This window comes from Aulostomus chinensis, chromosome 2 (assembly GCF_037954235.1).
Source record: "Aulostomus chinensis isolate RoL2024-O1b breed Wild chromosome 2, RoL_Achi_v1.0, whole genome shotgun sequence".
NCBI lineage: Eukaryota > Metazoa > Chordata > Actinopteri > Syngnathiformes > Aulostomidae > Aulostomus > Aulostomus chinensis.
This window is the reverse complement of record NC_141321.1, coordinates 25,118,492-25,135,547: the sequence shown is the minus strand read 5'-3', so window position 1 is coordinate 25,135,547 and position 17,056 is coordinate 25,118,492. Positions and strand designations below refer to the sequence as shown.

The window sequence follows — 17,056 nt, the reverse complement described above, 5'->3', positions numbered from 1 at the left end:
CTTTTAATGTCCGATCTGATTCACTTGGGTTGTGCTTGTTTGTTGTGTTTTTTTTTTTATAAAATAGTAACATAAATGTTTTCTAGGAAATTTAAACTCAATAGACTTGAAATCAACATGGATGAGGGAGTGCGGCAAATGAACTGTGTTTATAGTAACTTTCTCTTTTTAAAATGAAGGCATTATAATAATAATAATACCAACTTTCTGATACATTTGCACATGTATACTAAAAATGACTAAAAATGACTAATACTCTAGTTCCATGCCAATGGACTGCCACATTGATTAAAAATGGGAAATAATAAAGAATAAAAAAAAATGACAACCCTTACATTTAGATTTTAGGATCATAGAGAAAACTCCTTTACATCTCTTAGTGCACTGTGACACACGCACACACACACACACACTCGCACGCACGCACACGCACGCACACACACGCACGCACGCACGCACACCGGTAAAAACACTGGCTTTTGATGTCTCAAAGTGCTTGCCTTTTCTTTTCCTTTCATGTGAGGTTTATAGAGGTCAAGTGTGGCTTTTGTGCAAAATGGAACCACACAGATTCATAGATGCAAACAGTCGCTCTTCTTTCACTTCTTTCACTCTCTCTCTCTCTTTTGCCGTCGTTCAGTTTGTCTTTGTGCCTTTTGTCTTCTCATCTCTCTGTCTTACCTAGGGTTGTAGAGGGCATGTGCGTCTCTCATGTGGTTGGCCTCCAGTGGATCGTAGCTCTGGTGCATCCTCCAGGCGCCAGCGCCGCATTTACCATACGTTGACTTGGAGTTATCTTCACTGCTGCTGTTCACCAGTGGCCCCTTCGATAAGTTCATTCTGTAAGCAGGCACAAAGTAAGAGAAGGAGGACGAGCAGTGAAAACCGGTACAACAGGAAACAGCAACTGGGAAAGATCAGCTGAGACACTGAATAATGCAGCAATGAAGAGAAATAAGTTCATGAATGACAGAAATTAAAATTTCAATTGGTATGTTCAAATTAATGTAATTCCAAAAAGATGTCAAAGCTGTGGTTCTGTTCACTGTAATTCCTCACCATGGGTAGAGACACCAAAACTGGACAAAAAAATTCAAGAAAACATTCAAAACAGAAAATTGTTTTCTCTAAACCAGTGCAGTGAGAAAGTAATTAAGAGAGAACGATGAAAAAATGTTGATAAATGATAAATGTAGTTGATGGACATGAAAAACACACACGCACATTCACACGCACATCTTTGTCGCCTGTGTGTCTAAAATAAAAAAAAACCTCTTTAATGAACAGCACAAAGGAAGGTCATGTTTGCGAAGTGTATCAATGCAGACAGTCTGAAAAAAAAAGGCCACGTTTGAAGAGATGCGGAGAGACAAACTGACACAGAGCCCGACAAGCGTCAACCAGGCCGACAGACAGATGGCTGTCAGCCAGACAGATGGACTGAGCACCAGTATTTGAGGCCTTGGATGTAGAATGTACTAAATTCCTCCGGAGTCACATATACATGTATTAGGGTACTAATAGAAGCCACCCCAGCTGTGCTCAACGTCAAAGGAGTTTTACCAGTTTTAGCTTTGGAGGACCCATTCAGGCTGAAGGAATGTTAAAGTAAAAGCACCAGAGGAAGGACCACTATCTGTCAATCAAACCCAGCTCTGTTGTCAGGGGAGAAGCTGTCGCCGGGGTGATAAGGTCACTGCAGGCAACAGAATCGAAATCATCTATTGCAAAAAAAAAATTAATGAATTAAATAAAACGAGTTGTGGGGGGGCAAGTGGCTTATACCTGATGTCAAAGAGGAGGAGGAACAGGGTGTAATGAAAATGGCTAAACAAAGCTGTCAGGGGAGAAAGAAAAACACTTGATCACAGCAGGACATAAAACAGAAACCATTTCAGAGTGAGGAACAGATGTCAGAACACAACTGGTAATTAAGGCTGCTGCTTTTAAAATAATATAATAATAATGCAAAACATATGACTGCGGGTGATGCTTAAAGCACCCCAGTGCTATGTAAAAGCGCTGGTTGTTTGCGTAAGAGAGATAAATAATTATGCTTGCTTTAACGAAAAGAAGCCTCAAATCCTTTATTATTCATATGTACTGTTAACGGAAGTCCCCGCAGTGAAACAGTGATACATTTTCAATGGTTTTGAAGACACTTAGTCCACGTGAGGAAGCTAAATATCTTCAGGTTTCCTCCTGTGCTACTGCTGCAGTGACTGTCCTGGATGGTTCTCTCACCACCCAGTTGTGTCTGTAGTGTATCAGTAAACAGAGCAGGATGTTGGAACGTGTCACAAACTGACACCTTTACCACACAAACACACACCGCTATGTGTGTTTACCACGGTGGGGCTTGTGTTTAGGTGAGAGCCAAGTGGACAGACAGGTAGACGGACCAATCACACGTCTGACAACCATCTCTCCTTCCACTCCTCCATCCATCCACAGTGCATCACTGGCCACGGGAGAAGCGCTGGGCCAGGGTGTGTAATATGTAGGTTTTAGTTCCACTCTGGTGAATAAGAGCAATCGATACCTTGCTGCTGCCTCAGACACTTATTGGCTTTGGTTGCGGTGTCACAATGCTATATAGACAGGCAACCCTTAATACTGCGCTTTTATTGGGGAGTGTCCTGAGGTCACACTGGACCAAAGTACAACCAGCATCGTGCTCTCATAGTGATGTTGGCTTGACTTTCTCTCCTTGCATTTGAAGCTGCTCAATGATCTGGATGCTGATTACAGAGAAGAGGTGAGGGATGAAACAGGCAGCTCTGACATTTGAAGTTACAGTTTCCACACAAAGGACAGTGAGAGGCAGTTGGTGAACTGAGAAGTTCAATTCAAACTAAGTCTCTGAAAAGGTTGTGCATTACAAAGAGATTTTGTTTTATTTTTCTTCCTTCTGCTTTTTCTGCTCTAGAAGACAATCGTTTAAACCTGAGGTGGTTTGTTTTGCAAGAAATTATTGTGATGGATAAACTTTAACGTGTAAAATGGATGAGAAAATTCAACAAGTTAAACATTCATTTGAATAAAAGATTCAGGTTTTTGGGGGAACTTTTTGTTTTCAACATCAGTAATATGAAAAAATAAATAGAATGTGATAATGGGACGTTTGCAGGGTAAGAGGAGAGAATAAAAAGGAAGGGTGCTAACCCAAGAGATTCTACCCAACCTTCTTCATGCTCTTCTCAGTAAGCAGCACAAGAGCGTGCGTGTGCGCGTGTGTGTGTGTATGTGTATGTGTGTGTGTATGTGTGCGCGTGTGTAAAAGTGGGGAAACCAGGGGTGTCTTTCTGATGCTCAGTGACTCGCTCATGTGTTGCTGGCCCATCTGTGAACAGAATGACCATGACAATGTATGTGTGTGTGTCTGCATGTGTGTGCGTGACATGGTGATGTAGTGATTGATGAGACAGTTGCCATTCTTGCTAATGCAAAATGCACCTATCCCTGAAGGGAGCAAATGCCACAACACACACACACACACACACACACACACACACACACACACACACACTGGGCTGGAACTGCCCTCCGTAATTACCTCACTAGTCAGGGCAGTGCGGTGTCTTCAAGTCACATGTGTAATACATATAAATGGTACAAACATAATCTAAGACAACCAGTTGCATGCATACTGGATAATTAGGCTAAAAAACTGTCTATTTTCATTTATTCTACCCTTACAATTCTTCACAAGGCAAAGAATCTTGCCGCTGCCTTGCCGGGTCATTTAAACAGCATTTATTTACTTCTGAACCTAAACTGTAAATGCTGCTTTTCCCCCCCAGAGCAATAACAGACAATTACAGGAAGAATGATTTGCTGGTTGTGTTTTGTTGAAAACAGTATTTAAATTTGGCCCCTCCTCCTTGGCGCGACGATGCCGCAGCGCTCTTCATCCTCATCCTCAGTGCTCACCAGTAAGTGAAAGCCGAACCATTGCAGCTTCAACTAAAATTTCAAACAAACTTTTGACTTTTGACTTTCCATAATGAAAATGCTGGTCAAACATGGGGTAGTGAAAAAAGATGCTGGAATAACAATGGGAGAGGCAGTCAAATTAAGTGCACTGAGTGGAACCATTGCCTCTGGTGCTGCCTGTGCCTCTCCAGCGGTCTCTGGAGACACCTGATTCCGCCGGTACCGGCTGGGGGTTACACAACCACCACCAAAGGTTCACATCCAAAAATGTCCCAGACACAGCAAAATAAAAATATACAGGCAGAGGGACGGTTCTCTGCACACACAGACGCCACAAACATGGAGTGGTTATAAGTGACGTCTCTTGAGTTATTTTTTAGGACCACATTCATTCTGTCTTTAAAATATCTTAATAATGACATATTCAAAAAATAAAAATTCACTTGAAAATGTGTGTGTTAGTTAAAAATAAAAACAATCACAAATATTAAAAGCGTGTGTGAGGATGTTTCTCCCATGTCTGTACGGGCATCAGGGCAGATGGGGCTCCGCGCAGCATGGTGTGGACTATGTGTGTGTCTGAGTGGATGTGGTTGTGTGTGCACGTTAGCGTTAGCGACGGGAGCTGTTAGCAGGGCAGGCGGCAGATGGGCTGTCGTTCTTAATAGGGACTGAGCGGGTGCAGAAAGGTGACAGCTCTGCGAGGGAGGGGTATGTGGGGAGTGAGGGAGTGTGTGTTGGGAGGTAAATGGTGGAGGAAGAATGGGATAAAGGGTAATAAATGATCTGCAGAGAATAAGAAGAAAAGTGAGGCTTATCTGCCTGGAGGGTATGCACCTCATGACAAGATGTTATTCTACATTAATATTCCATTTACACATGTTTAATAGTATTTTGAAAAACTTTGAAAAGGTTTGAATACAGTGAAGTTGGTGAAGCAGAGAAGTGTGTGTTCCTGCTCAGCTCCTCAGGTAAGTTCTCTAGTTTGTTCTGTTGGAAAATTTTTTTTAAAACAAAATCTAGAATTTACAATTTGTGAAATGCTTCATTTAACCTACCAGATTATATAAAATAGGAATGTGCTTTTATGTTTTGTTTTATCAAAATATGTCACTTGAGAGCACAGCTGACCAAAAACACACAGCAACACAGTTGAGATGTTTCTGTCATGACAAATGTGTTGCTTTAGAATCTCAGCAGTTTGGTCAGTTATATGTGGACTTTTATTCAGACACACACACACACACACACACACACACACACACACACACACACACACACACACACACAGCAATCTAATCTAAATTCATAACAAGAGGATGTTGCTTGCTGGTTACCTCCGGCATCGTAAGACAGCGATCACTGGTGTTATTTGGAAGGGTGATTCAGAACTTTGCGCGGGGGACAATCAGTCCGATTTTGGAATTGATCCGAATCTGATGACGTCATAGTTTTGACGGAGATGCGTTCTCTGAGTGTCCTCTTGTTTGCCTGAACTGCGTGTGAGAAGCAGTGCGAAGCTGAACTCTTGGCATTAAATAAAAAGTATTTTATGAGTAGTTTTCAGATTGTAAATTGAATCTAAACTGTATTTTAAAGTAACATGTAATTTTGAACATTTAAATTAAAAAAATGCTTCAAACTTTGGAGGAAATATTAAAAAAATAAAGGAAAACTTTTTGGGAATGTTGGGAATCCCCCCTACTGCTTGTTTGACTAACTGCTGTGACGATGAGGCCCCTCTCAAGTCTTTACTGAATAAATTTAGCGACGATGTTTCACTTCTGACTTCGTGTGAAATGGTGAAGTTTATTTTCTGAGGTTGGTAAATTACAACAAAGGATACCAGGTGACAGAGAAGAGAGAGAAGAAGGGGACACCTAAAGAGAGAGGTGGGGTGGTGGGCTGGTCCGTCATTCTCTCCTCATCAGGCACACACATGAAGCATGATGGGAGGATGAGAGGAGAAATATTTCACTGTCAGTCTGCAGGCAGCATGGCCATCCATTTCTTTCACTCTCTCTTATAACTCTCTCATTCTCTTTCCACGGAATCTTTTCTTTTGGTCTTATTCGCCCCCCACCCCGCCCCACCAATGAAACAATAATGATTTAATCATACTAAGACCCAAGCATGTATTTATCACACCAGCCCATCCTTAGCTCTCTCCCCACGGACATGCAGAGAGAGAGAGAGAGAGAGAGAGAGAGAGAGAGAGAGAGAGAGAGAGAGAGAGAAAAGGAGGGAGGTGGGGAGAGAAAAAAGTGCAAACGACGAAGATGTTTGAACCTGCATCATTTTCTCAATCCTCTCGCACACTTCTGGACCCTGCTCACCAACGCAGACACTCACACACACACACACACACACACACACACACACACACACACACACACACACACACACACACGGCACCTCTCCATCTAAATCTGTGCTATTGTGGACCAGTCTCCACTGTCTCCTCCCATTAGGAGTGAAAGGCAACATTAGAAGCCCTGAGTACAACGTGATGGACACGCATGCACGCACGCACGCACGCACGCACACACACACACACACACACACACACACACTCTGGTATCTTGATTTAAAGTACAGCACAATTCTTTACTCAGTGAGCTATTGCGATCACATTGTAGAAACTACATTGCTAAAAAAAATAATAAAGACCTCAGCAACATCTGCAAATAATTTAGATAAGACATGAATTAAGCTGAGTCAATACTCTCTCTCCTCTCCAACACCAAACAGGACCATGAAATGCACTTTAAGACAGTGACGGCTATTTCTTTTATTCACACACCTCAAAATCCACACAGCTAAATAAAGTCAAGGTGGGTCTGATACTGGAGCATCAAGAATAACAATTCTGAGTCAAAATATAAATGACTTGATAGATTGGGATAATTGTAATAATGAATGAATGTGCGTTTTGATGTATGGACCATGGACAAGTATGGGAAACAGAACGGGGATATGAGCCAATCAGCAGAGGGGAGGGAGGAAAGGGGAGAGGGATAAGAGATGAGAGGAGATGAGCGGTGTTGCCTCTCACTATATATCACTCTCTCTTCTTTCAATCAGCTCTTTGGCATTCAATCACACAACACACACACACGCACACGCACACATGCACGCATGTGCACACACACATCCATGTATTAGGCTTCACCACCAATGTGGTGTAATGGCTAATTGTGGTGAGTGTGTGTCACAGCTGGTACAGTCTCTCTTACTGCTCTTTCAACACATAAAGGCCGGCACTGACCGATGAGAAACACACACACACACACACACACACACACACACAGCACTGATGGATTGAGCGTAAATCAGTAAAATTCACATCATCGAGGGTCGCCCCCGTGTTGCCCGCTCATCTCTCTGGACTTGTATACAAATACATGCATGATGGGTGTGAACGTTTGGAAAATTTGATTGTTTGCTGCAAATGCATAAAAATGTATGCAAGTGCATTCTAAAGCATGTTTCTTGGTGTGTCTGCAAGCATGTGTGTGTTCATGCGTCCATGTGTGTCCAGTGGACCGGACCCTTGAAAGCTGGTGTCAGACAAAAGCATCCCCCCCTTGTCCTTCTTCCCTCCCACCTATTGCTTTCTCTCTTTTGCATCTCTCCCTCTCTCTCTCTCTCGCTACACAGATTACCACTGGAACGCTCGGACCCTTCACGTGAGAGAGCGAGCGAGAGAGGCCGCGGAACGCATGTTGGTGTGTGTATGTGTGTGTCTATGCAGAGACTATAAAATACTGGCCGATAACAAATGCCAGAGGGACGAAGGGACAGGCTGACACAAATAAAAGAACACCTCCTCACACAGGCCACCGACGGGTCTCACACACACAAAATGTGAGCAGGCAGGCACGAACCCATGCATGACAACAAACAGATGCAACGTCTACACACACACACACGCACACACACACACACACACAGTCAACAAATCAGCACGGCACATATTGACATCCTTTGACAGATGAATTAAGTAAATGATTTTATAAGGAGATTAAAAGGATTTTAATTTACACAATCTCTCTTTGCCCCCACCCCCCCACCCCCATCCCTCCCACCAGTCAGCTTCATGTCTCTCTCTCTCTCTCTCTCTCTCTCTTCCTGTCTCCGTCACTTGACTGCTTTCTTTCCCTCATGGACAGAGAAATAGGGAAAAGGCCAAAAGAAATGAAATAAGTGTTCTGTGTTTCCTTCAAGATGAAATGAGCACAATTGTTTGTTTTTTCCATAAATGTATTTGAATTATTACTCCCAGCTTCATCAGGAGCAAAGGTACAATTTGACCAATTGTTGAACAGCTATTCCATTTTTATAAAAGGTTTCTTGTTTATGTTTTGTTCGTTTATTTGTTCTAAATGAGAGAGCTGGCCTTCTGATTTCCAGGATTGTATTTTGTTTAGTTAATTTCTCTAAATTAACTTGTGTCACCATGTATTCTTGCAAAAACAAATTGGAATTATTAAATTGTCCCTTTTTTTTGAATGGGTTCATTATTGTCATGACACAATACAATACGACTCACGCAGTGTGAAACATAAGCGCTTTCATGAGCACCTCATAATTTTGTTAAATCTCTGAACGATTTAGCCTGCGTTATTCTTACATTTATATATACAGTGTATTTAAGGAATTAGAAATTATCATCAAGCGTGCAACATGCATCAAACAAATATGGACATTCATAGATTGTCACTGAAAAGACTTTTGCATTTCTGCTAACAGTCACAAACAATTTGTGGACAGAACATTTCCACCTGACTAAAAATCATATTGCGTTAAGACATAAATCAAGATTGACAATAATCGACTGAAATCATCTTTGCAGTCGTCACAATGCATATCGTTGCCTGAATGATGTGCACGGCCGCTGTGCGGTTCACACCACCCGTCTGCCTCACACCTATTGACAAAAACACCAAAATTTGCTAAAATCATTGTTGAAAATATATATTAATGATATGCAAATGCTATGTATATGAAGGCATTGAGGGGAAAATAATTATGTTAAGAGCTTAAGCGGCACTTGTTGTTGTTGTTATCATTATTATTGGTATGATTATCATTATCCCTAATATTTTAATTAGTGTAGGAAAGCAGTGCCTGAGAGCAAAGGAGGGGATGCCTGAGCAGAGGAAAGACAACATAGGATGGATGTTGGATGAACGGATGAATAATAGGATGGACACATGAAAGCATGGACACATCTCTAAAATGTGTGAGCGATCATTCACAGAAAGACATGCAGGTGAGCAAGGCACGTTCCACTATTTGATGTTTGAAACGAGACCATGGGGTTTTTTTTGTTTTACATATTTTTCTCAAAAAGAAAAATTCTAAACACAACTTGCGCTGATTTCCACACGTCTACACCCAAAACCTCTGCAGCTGAGTTGAAAGGTAAAACTGTGATTCTTGAAATACGCTGCACTGGTTTGCACTCGAGAGAAGAACGGACACACTCACTTCTGATCGAGTGGGGAGACCGAGGCTTAAGTGCTTCAACTTTAAAATATGTAGCTTTTTTTCTCGGGACATCCAGTCAATTGATTTATAAAAATAAATCAGCATACTGCGTATGAAAAGGTCGGATCAGAATCTGGACTAAAAAGCCACATTTAGAACATTGGACTGATATTCAAATGCTACTTAAAAAAAACAAAAAAACTTCCAGTTTTTTTTTTTAATCAGTAGTATTTTATCAACAGTGCAAAATTAGCAACAAAATTACAAATGTGTCTATTTATTATTAATCTAATCACATTTGACACACTGCATTGAAGTGGTAATATCTCCAGCTCCTTTCCCTTAAAAATGTTCCCCTTTCTACTCTTCATAAGGAGAGATTCTTGAAAACACACACACACACACACACACACACACACACGTTCAAAGATAAGACTGCAACAAAACACATAAAAATGTGTGTTTTATTTACAAATGCTAAAAATGGTGTTCAAGAATACATCGGGCTTTGGCCTCCGATTTGATTATTTCATTTCACTTCACCACCTCAGAATTTCTACTGTGGAGACATTTAAACTGAGGATGTGATGAGGATGAAACTCACTTTTATCTATTTCTTGAAAATTTATGACGACTTTGAGACAAAAACAAACAAAAACAACAGATATAGAGCTATTCCTGCATGCATGGCGGGGGCTTTAATGATGGCAAAGAAAATTTGCCACCAGAGAATGACTGAAGGAATGCTTTCATGCAAACACAGATGTCACTTACTCAATCACACTATAAACACTTCTATTAAATCTTAGCTTTGTGTTGTCATGTTTTAAAAAGAACAAGCTGTGTATTTGTGTCCATACTTTACCAATTTACTTTTATAAAAAAAACACCTTGCATTTCACACACTCAATAACACACTCATGTACACACTCCTGTCCACTCCGCCAATCAGTTGGTCTGTTTTTGAACACTGTTAACATACATCTAAAAGAGCAAAGTGTTGGCAAAAGGAGCAGCACAGCGGCACTCACTTGTTTGTGTTGTGTGTGTGTGTGTGTTTGTGTGTGTGTGTGTGTGTAACTGTCTCTAATTCCTGTGCAGGGCCACACGCTGAGTTGCCCGTCTGAAATTCTACCTCCTCTGGCATTTAAGAGCACTGCTCTCCTCCTTTCCACCTCCCTCCTCTCTTATGGGCCCTTCTGCTCCCGTCCCCCCATGTTATTCCTGTAACTTCAATGCCCTGTTACCTTGTTGATTCTCCGCTTGAATGAACAAACACTTAAAACACACAGGGTGTGTGCACGCACGCACGCACGCACACACACACTCACACACACACATATACATACCTGGATAGAGTCTTGTCCTGAGGACAAATTGACTCGAAGTAAAATAAATGTCTAAAATCAGTGGAAGTGAAAGGCGAGAATATGTCTCTGTTTCACAAATGACTTTATGTCTGCATGTCAATGTGTACAGGTGTACTTATGTGTATGTCTTGCTCTCAGGTGGAAGGACAGAAATTTCCACTCTCCTTCCACTGAGTAAGAGCTGCTGTCCGGACGATGCAGCCATAAGCGCGCGCGCACACACACACACACACGCACACTGTGAACGCATGCTACCTGACAGCAGAAACAACCTTGACATGGTGCCAGCCACCTCAACTGCATACCAGCGCACACAAACACACACACACACACAAACTGGAAGACAATGACAATGACAAGTTGAATGATGAACTGATAGATAAGAATAAAAGGTAAAATTTACCTACTCTTGTTCAGAGTGCATTAAAAAACACTCGGATAATGGGTGTCCTACCAAATCCATCGGCGATACCGGGTCATTGTCATGTCAACCTCCTCCAGGAAAAAAAAAAACAATTATTGTTTTAAGTCAAAGTTTTTATATCTCTCCTCTCTCTCTCTCTCTCTCTCTCTCTCCTCCTCTTCTTCCTCTGGTCTTCCTCTGTCTTGGTCCTTCCTTCCGCTTGGAGGGAGCAATACAATTACCAGGCTCTGCGCTGCCTGCACTGATCAGCTCTGCGTGTGTGTGGATGTGAGGGAGCGTGTGTGTGCGCGCGCGGAGTGTGTATGTGAAAGCCAGGGAGAGGGGGCTACAGGCACACACAGCCAGCCAGCCAGGCAGTTGGGACAGAAAGCTGTGCCGCTGTCCTAATCAACGACTTAAAGCCCTGATAGCGGCTCATGAATATTAAGCAGCATTTTGCATATGCAGTCCCTCAGGCCCCCGGTTTGGCTGTGATTGGTGGATACTTGACCAATGGCTGCAGGGAGGGGTGGGGCGAAGGGTGGAGACAAGGCAGTAGAGCAAGAGAGAGAGGGAGAAGAGCAGGTGGAGAGGGAGGGATCAGACAAAGAGGGGTAGAAGGAAAGAGAGAAGGAGGGAGGGAGAGAGCAAAAAGAAGAGCCAGGTGAGGGAAAGATTTAAAGCAAGACATCCTGCTCTCTTTATTTTTCCTCTTTGTCTCTTTATCAGTCGATCTTTCTGTTTTTGTCAGAGAGCAAGTTTCCCTCAAGTACACTGTTTTGAAGCAAAGTTAAAAGTCGAAGAATTTTGAGTAAAGGCTGAGCATTTCTGGTCTTACACATTTCAAATGAAGATGATTTGTTTCAGCTCAGCCTGTTGGCACAACACAAAATTGACCCAATCACATCCAGAGAATCACAAGATCAAAGGAAAAAATGTAAGCTTGACCCTGACCCAAAGCCTATATAATAACACACACACACAGACACACGCACACACACACACACACACACACGAACACACAGAGCACAGCAGAGTCCATCACAGCTCAGCAGTAAAATACGGGATTATGGCAATTCCGAGGCCCTTGCCCTTTGTTGTGGAATGATTTGGGAATGATTGGGACAAGGTTTTCCCTGCTGCTTGCTGTTTTGTTGAGCTCCCTGCCATCTCTGCACCAGCAGGCTGTGTATTCCCAGCATTTCATATTTTCGGACACCTTGAAATGTGGGAATTGTTAGTGCCAGCGGGACTCTCCAGGAGAATTAGCTCACTGTTCCTCAGCCTCAGAGAGAGGAGGAGACAGGAGAAGAGAAAAGGGAGTGTGAGGAGAGAGGGAAGGATCTTTCCACTAAAAAGGGAAAATGGGAACCCCACAGGGGAACGAAGATGCAGACTCCCTTTTTTTCTTTCTAACTTCTCTTTTCCTCTTTTTCTTTCTTGTTTTTAATTTCTGATTTTACTTCCTCACCATCTGACATTTCTGGTGCTCAGATACCAAAAGTGTGCAGGAGAGAGGGAGATAGAGAGAAAGAAATTGGAGGGGTGGAAACCAGGGGATGCAAAGATGAAAGAGTGGTTGTGATTAGCAGCTTTGGAAGAGAACAGATAATAAAACATTTCCTGAAACCAATCGCTGCTTTGATGTATGTGTGTGTGTGTGTGTGTGTGTGTGTGTGTGTGTGTGTGTTAGTGAGAGAGAGAAAATGTGTGCGTGCAGTGTTCTCACTGAAAAATTGAGTCAAATGTTTCACACCTTTGCTTAGTCTGTTGACAATTGCACATATTTATTACTTTACAAAAAACCTTGTCTTTCTTTTTCCCTGTCCTAAGTGATGGCAGAGGTTGATGTTATAAATGAATAAAATAAGGAATGGCAAATGAGTTGTTGTTTTAAGTAAAACTGGTCGTGATTGTAAAACAAATGGGAAAAGACAGGAACACTCAGAGAAAGATGGGAGGTTAATCTCACTGACTCGCTTCACCTTTAAATAAGCAGGATCAGGTTTGCCCTGATTTTCAGACAAAAGAAATTTACATTGGTAGTCAAATGCATCATAATAAGCGGTAGAGAATTAAGCAGGTGGGATTTCCTATTAGAACTTTGCAAAACCAAGCAAACTCTAGAATCATATTATAAGCAATAAAGAAGACACTGAAAGGAGCCGGTATGAAATTTCTAAGTACACTAAACACACACGTGATGCTTTCCATTTGTACAAATGTTCAAACACATGGATACAAAGATGCCATGAGCTTCATGTACACAAGTCCACACACACACACACAGAGTTATGATGTATCCAGGGGCTTATAAGCATCGACAAAGATGAGTGTGAATCAATGCTGCCGTCACTACCAAGCAAACAAATCCTTTACCAAAACCTCTGTCTTTAAACCACACACACACACACACAACAAAAAGACTGCTAAAAGAATATGTTTTTAAATACATTTTCATGAAGTATTTTGCGTATTTAATTGTAACTATCTAAACCAAATAACTGTGTGTAGTGACATCCCAGTGAAAAGAATTGTCAAGAATTTGCAAAGTGAAATGCAAATATAAAACAAGTGATTTCATTAACACATGGGATGTGGTCTTGTGTATGGAGATAGAATGCTTTACAGCACTTCACCTTTAACTAATCTAAATTAAACTGTTTTTTTTTAAAAGTTCATATCCTGTAATTTATGCATTTATGCAGTTTGTGACTTGAGGATGGTGACGATGAAATCTGAGGGTTTCAAAGTAAACACCTGTGCTTATGTGTGGTGCGTTATGTTTTTAAAAAGCTTCTGTCTATAATGCAAATAAGAAAGGATTGGTGGGGAAGAACATTAGACTGCTCCATCACAAACACACCACACTAAACCATCAAAAGAAATGTGTCCTAATTCAAACACATGGAGCAAGTACACACTTCCCAATATTAATAAATCTTCCTTCAAAAATAAGCAGATTAAAATTATATTTACATATAGGTGGTTGCAACCTGAAACAACCCCAGCTCATTCTCTCCTTCTTGACTCGTCTTTTCCCTCTGGGACCCCCATCTGCACCCCCCCCCCCCCCCCCAACTATTGATTGTCTCTCAGTCAGTGTGTATATGTTGACAGTGACCCCTTTAGGCCACTTCTCTCTCTCTCTCACTGGACAAACTCGTCTGCCACATGAACCTCTTAAAGACAAACCTATAACAATGAAAGCCGAGCAAATACCTGGGGTGTTCACATGGGGGTGTGTGCATGTGTGCTGGCTCCTGGTAATGACATTTGTACAAGTCTGTATATGACATGCAAACCCAAGTGTAGAACACCATTAGGAATCATATGCAGAACTATTATACTCTTGTCTTTTGACTGTGCGTGCATGTGTGTGTGCGTTGAACTTGTGGTGGTAGCATTTTGATATCTGTAGCAGAATTGTCCACTGCAACTGTGTGTGTCATCAATCACATCATTCAATAGGCCACAGAGAGTTAATTCAGGTCAGCGTGTGTGTCTGCATGCGCTGGTCTAAACAGTCTTCTATAAATTCAAAAGGTGGTCGTTTAGGCAGCTGACCTCAGGCCACCCATCGACACGTTTGCTTGTCACACACATAAAGACCGAGAAAAAGCTCATTTACACATTGGCTTCATATTTTGAATATGACAACGTTGGTTTTCTAGCTATCATTAAAGGCCTCTTGGTTTAATTAAATTATTACTACAAGAAGGAAGTTTTTATTGCTGTAATCTGAACTAAAAAATAAATTTTCTTCTGAACTGAAAAGAATTAGAATAATTCTACCAAATGGAAGGATCCTTTAATGAAGGCAGGCAGAGATGCAAAAGCAGGAGAGAGAGAGAGACAGAGAGAGTGAGCGGGGTTGAGGGAGAGGGGGGGGGGGGTGAGGGAGAGTCAAATTGTAGTTCACTACCAGCCAACAGAGGGAGCTATGGATTCTGGTCACCTCACAGCCAAATGCACACCGCAGACCGTCTGCTGCGCATGATGGGAGAGAATGAGTGTTTTCTGGATTGTGCGCCAAATGAAATCACAATACATTTAAAAAAAATACTCAAAAATGCAAGAATATATATGTCATGCACTTCAAAAAAACTTAAAATCCTCTCTCTCCTTCTCCCAACAGCTGCAGTTACATTGCCAACAGGGATGGTAGAGATGGAGCTAAGTTATCTGATAGCTCTGTCAGCAGGCACAGGAGAGCACAGTGTGGAAACGGCCAATTTAACCACAGACCCCCTGCCCTCCCCTCCAACCAGCAACCTACTGAACCCAGAGAGAGAGATCAGAAATAGGGGGACATTTAGATGACGAAAAAGTGTGCGTGTGCGTGAGTGTATTCAACTGTGTATAATACCAAAGGCAACTTTACAGAGAACAGAAAGACAAAGCAAAACAAGTATTTAGTCAGTCAGAATAAAAACAGTCAAAGCACATAGAGTAGAAGAAGAATATAATATGAATAGAAGTAATCAGACAAAAACCGGCAGAGTTATAGGAAGAAAAGAACTTCATGTTACAAAAGTGTGTTTATATCATGATCGGCAGTGGTTTGAGTTTTAACGTCTTGTGTTAGTTTGTGCCAAATGGAAGCAGCATAGAGCCTAAAGACTGTTTCACCATCATAAAATCTGATTCCAGAAACAGCCAACAGTTCTGAACCAGCCAACCCGAGAAGACTGCATGGGTCACATGGGGTCAAAGGATCTCACCACCATTGAGAAATCAGGGTTTGAAAGAGTTCTGAAAGTAGGAATGAAGTGGTGAGGTCGGTGGCAACAGCAGCCTACCTTGGCGTTGAGTAACAAACACCCCTCTCTCTCTCTCTCTCTCTCTCTCACACACACACACACACACACACACACACACACACACACACACACACATACTGATGGATGATAAAGGCTGTCATGCAAGGAAGCAACTTGCTCATCGGGAGCAGTTGGTGGCTCAGCATTTGGTTCAAGCATAGTTTGACGGTCTGTGGATGAGACAGGGATCGAACCAGTAACCTATTAATTACTGGACAGCTGCCTTACCTCCTGACCCACGCTGGTCAAAGTGGAAATCTGGGTAAGGATGAAGATACCAGAGGGAGATGAGTCAAACAAACACCAAGTTTGGTGTGGGAGTCATAACTGATTTCAGCATTCATTGTTTGTCAGTTGTAGTTGCAACTTTCATTTTCCTTTTTTCATAGAGAATTTCTTGACATGGAGGGAATTTTACACACGCTTTCATGAGTTATGGTGATTGTTTTCAATGGAATAAGAATCCCTTGATTTTCACTGAGACACTTTAACTGATCATTGTCAGTGTAACACTGGACACAATGAGACCAGGAAACTGATATTTTCAGAGGTCATAACTGTACCGTGTAAATGTCATACAGTTGTAACCCAAGCCTGGGAAAAAAAACGTATTGAGAAAAGTGGTGCCAATTGTCATTTGATAAATGTGGATAACTGAATCAACTTCTCAAGTCTCCTCCACTGGAGGAACTTCATACAGCTGGAGGAATAATTGCAGACAGATACTTGAAAAATATGAACTTTTACTTACGTGTGTGTGTGTGTGTGTGTGTGTGTGTGTGTGTGTGTGTGTGTGTGTGTGTGTGTGTGTGTGTGTATGTGTGTGTGTGTGTCCACTCAAGCACCTCCGGGGAAGGAAAGGGGCGCAGTAATGGTGATCAAGGCCAAGGAGAGAACACCAGCTGCTCGGAAAAGCTTCTGGGTGTTAGGGGGGCTTTCTGGAGCTTGTCACCAAAACCGTGTCTGAGTTACATTTTGAGGAAGGCAAACACACACACACACACACACACACACACACACAAACACACACA

General features: G+C 41.9%; 1 protein-coding gene across 6 annotated transcripts in view; it reads right to left on the bottom strand.

Annotated features, from left to right (window-relative positions):
- Window positions 1–17,056, bottom strand: part of esrrga (estrogen-related receptor gamma a) — a 212,899-nt gene that overhangs the window by 62,898 nt on the left and 132,945 nt on the right. For 3 of the 6 annotated variants that reach the window (XM_086187128.1, XM_086187147.1, XM_086187166.1), the window contains exon 2: window positions 682–840. In XM_086187128.1, coding sequence (XP_086043254.1) covers window positions 682–840 — 159 coding nt within the window. Of the gene's footprint in view, window positions 1–681; window positions 841–11,202; window positions 11,578–17,056 lie in introns of those variants that run through there. The other 3 variants (XM_086187120.1, XM_086187136.1, XM_086187157.1) reach the window with 2 other exon arrangements.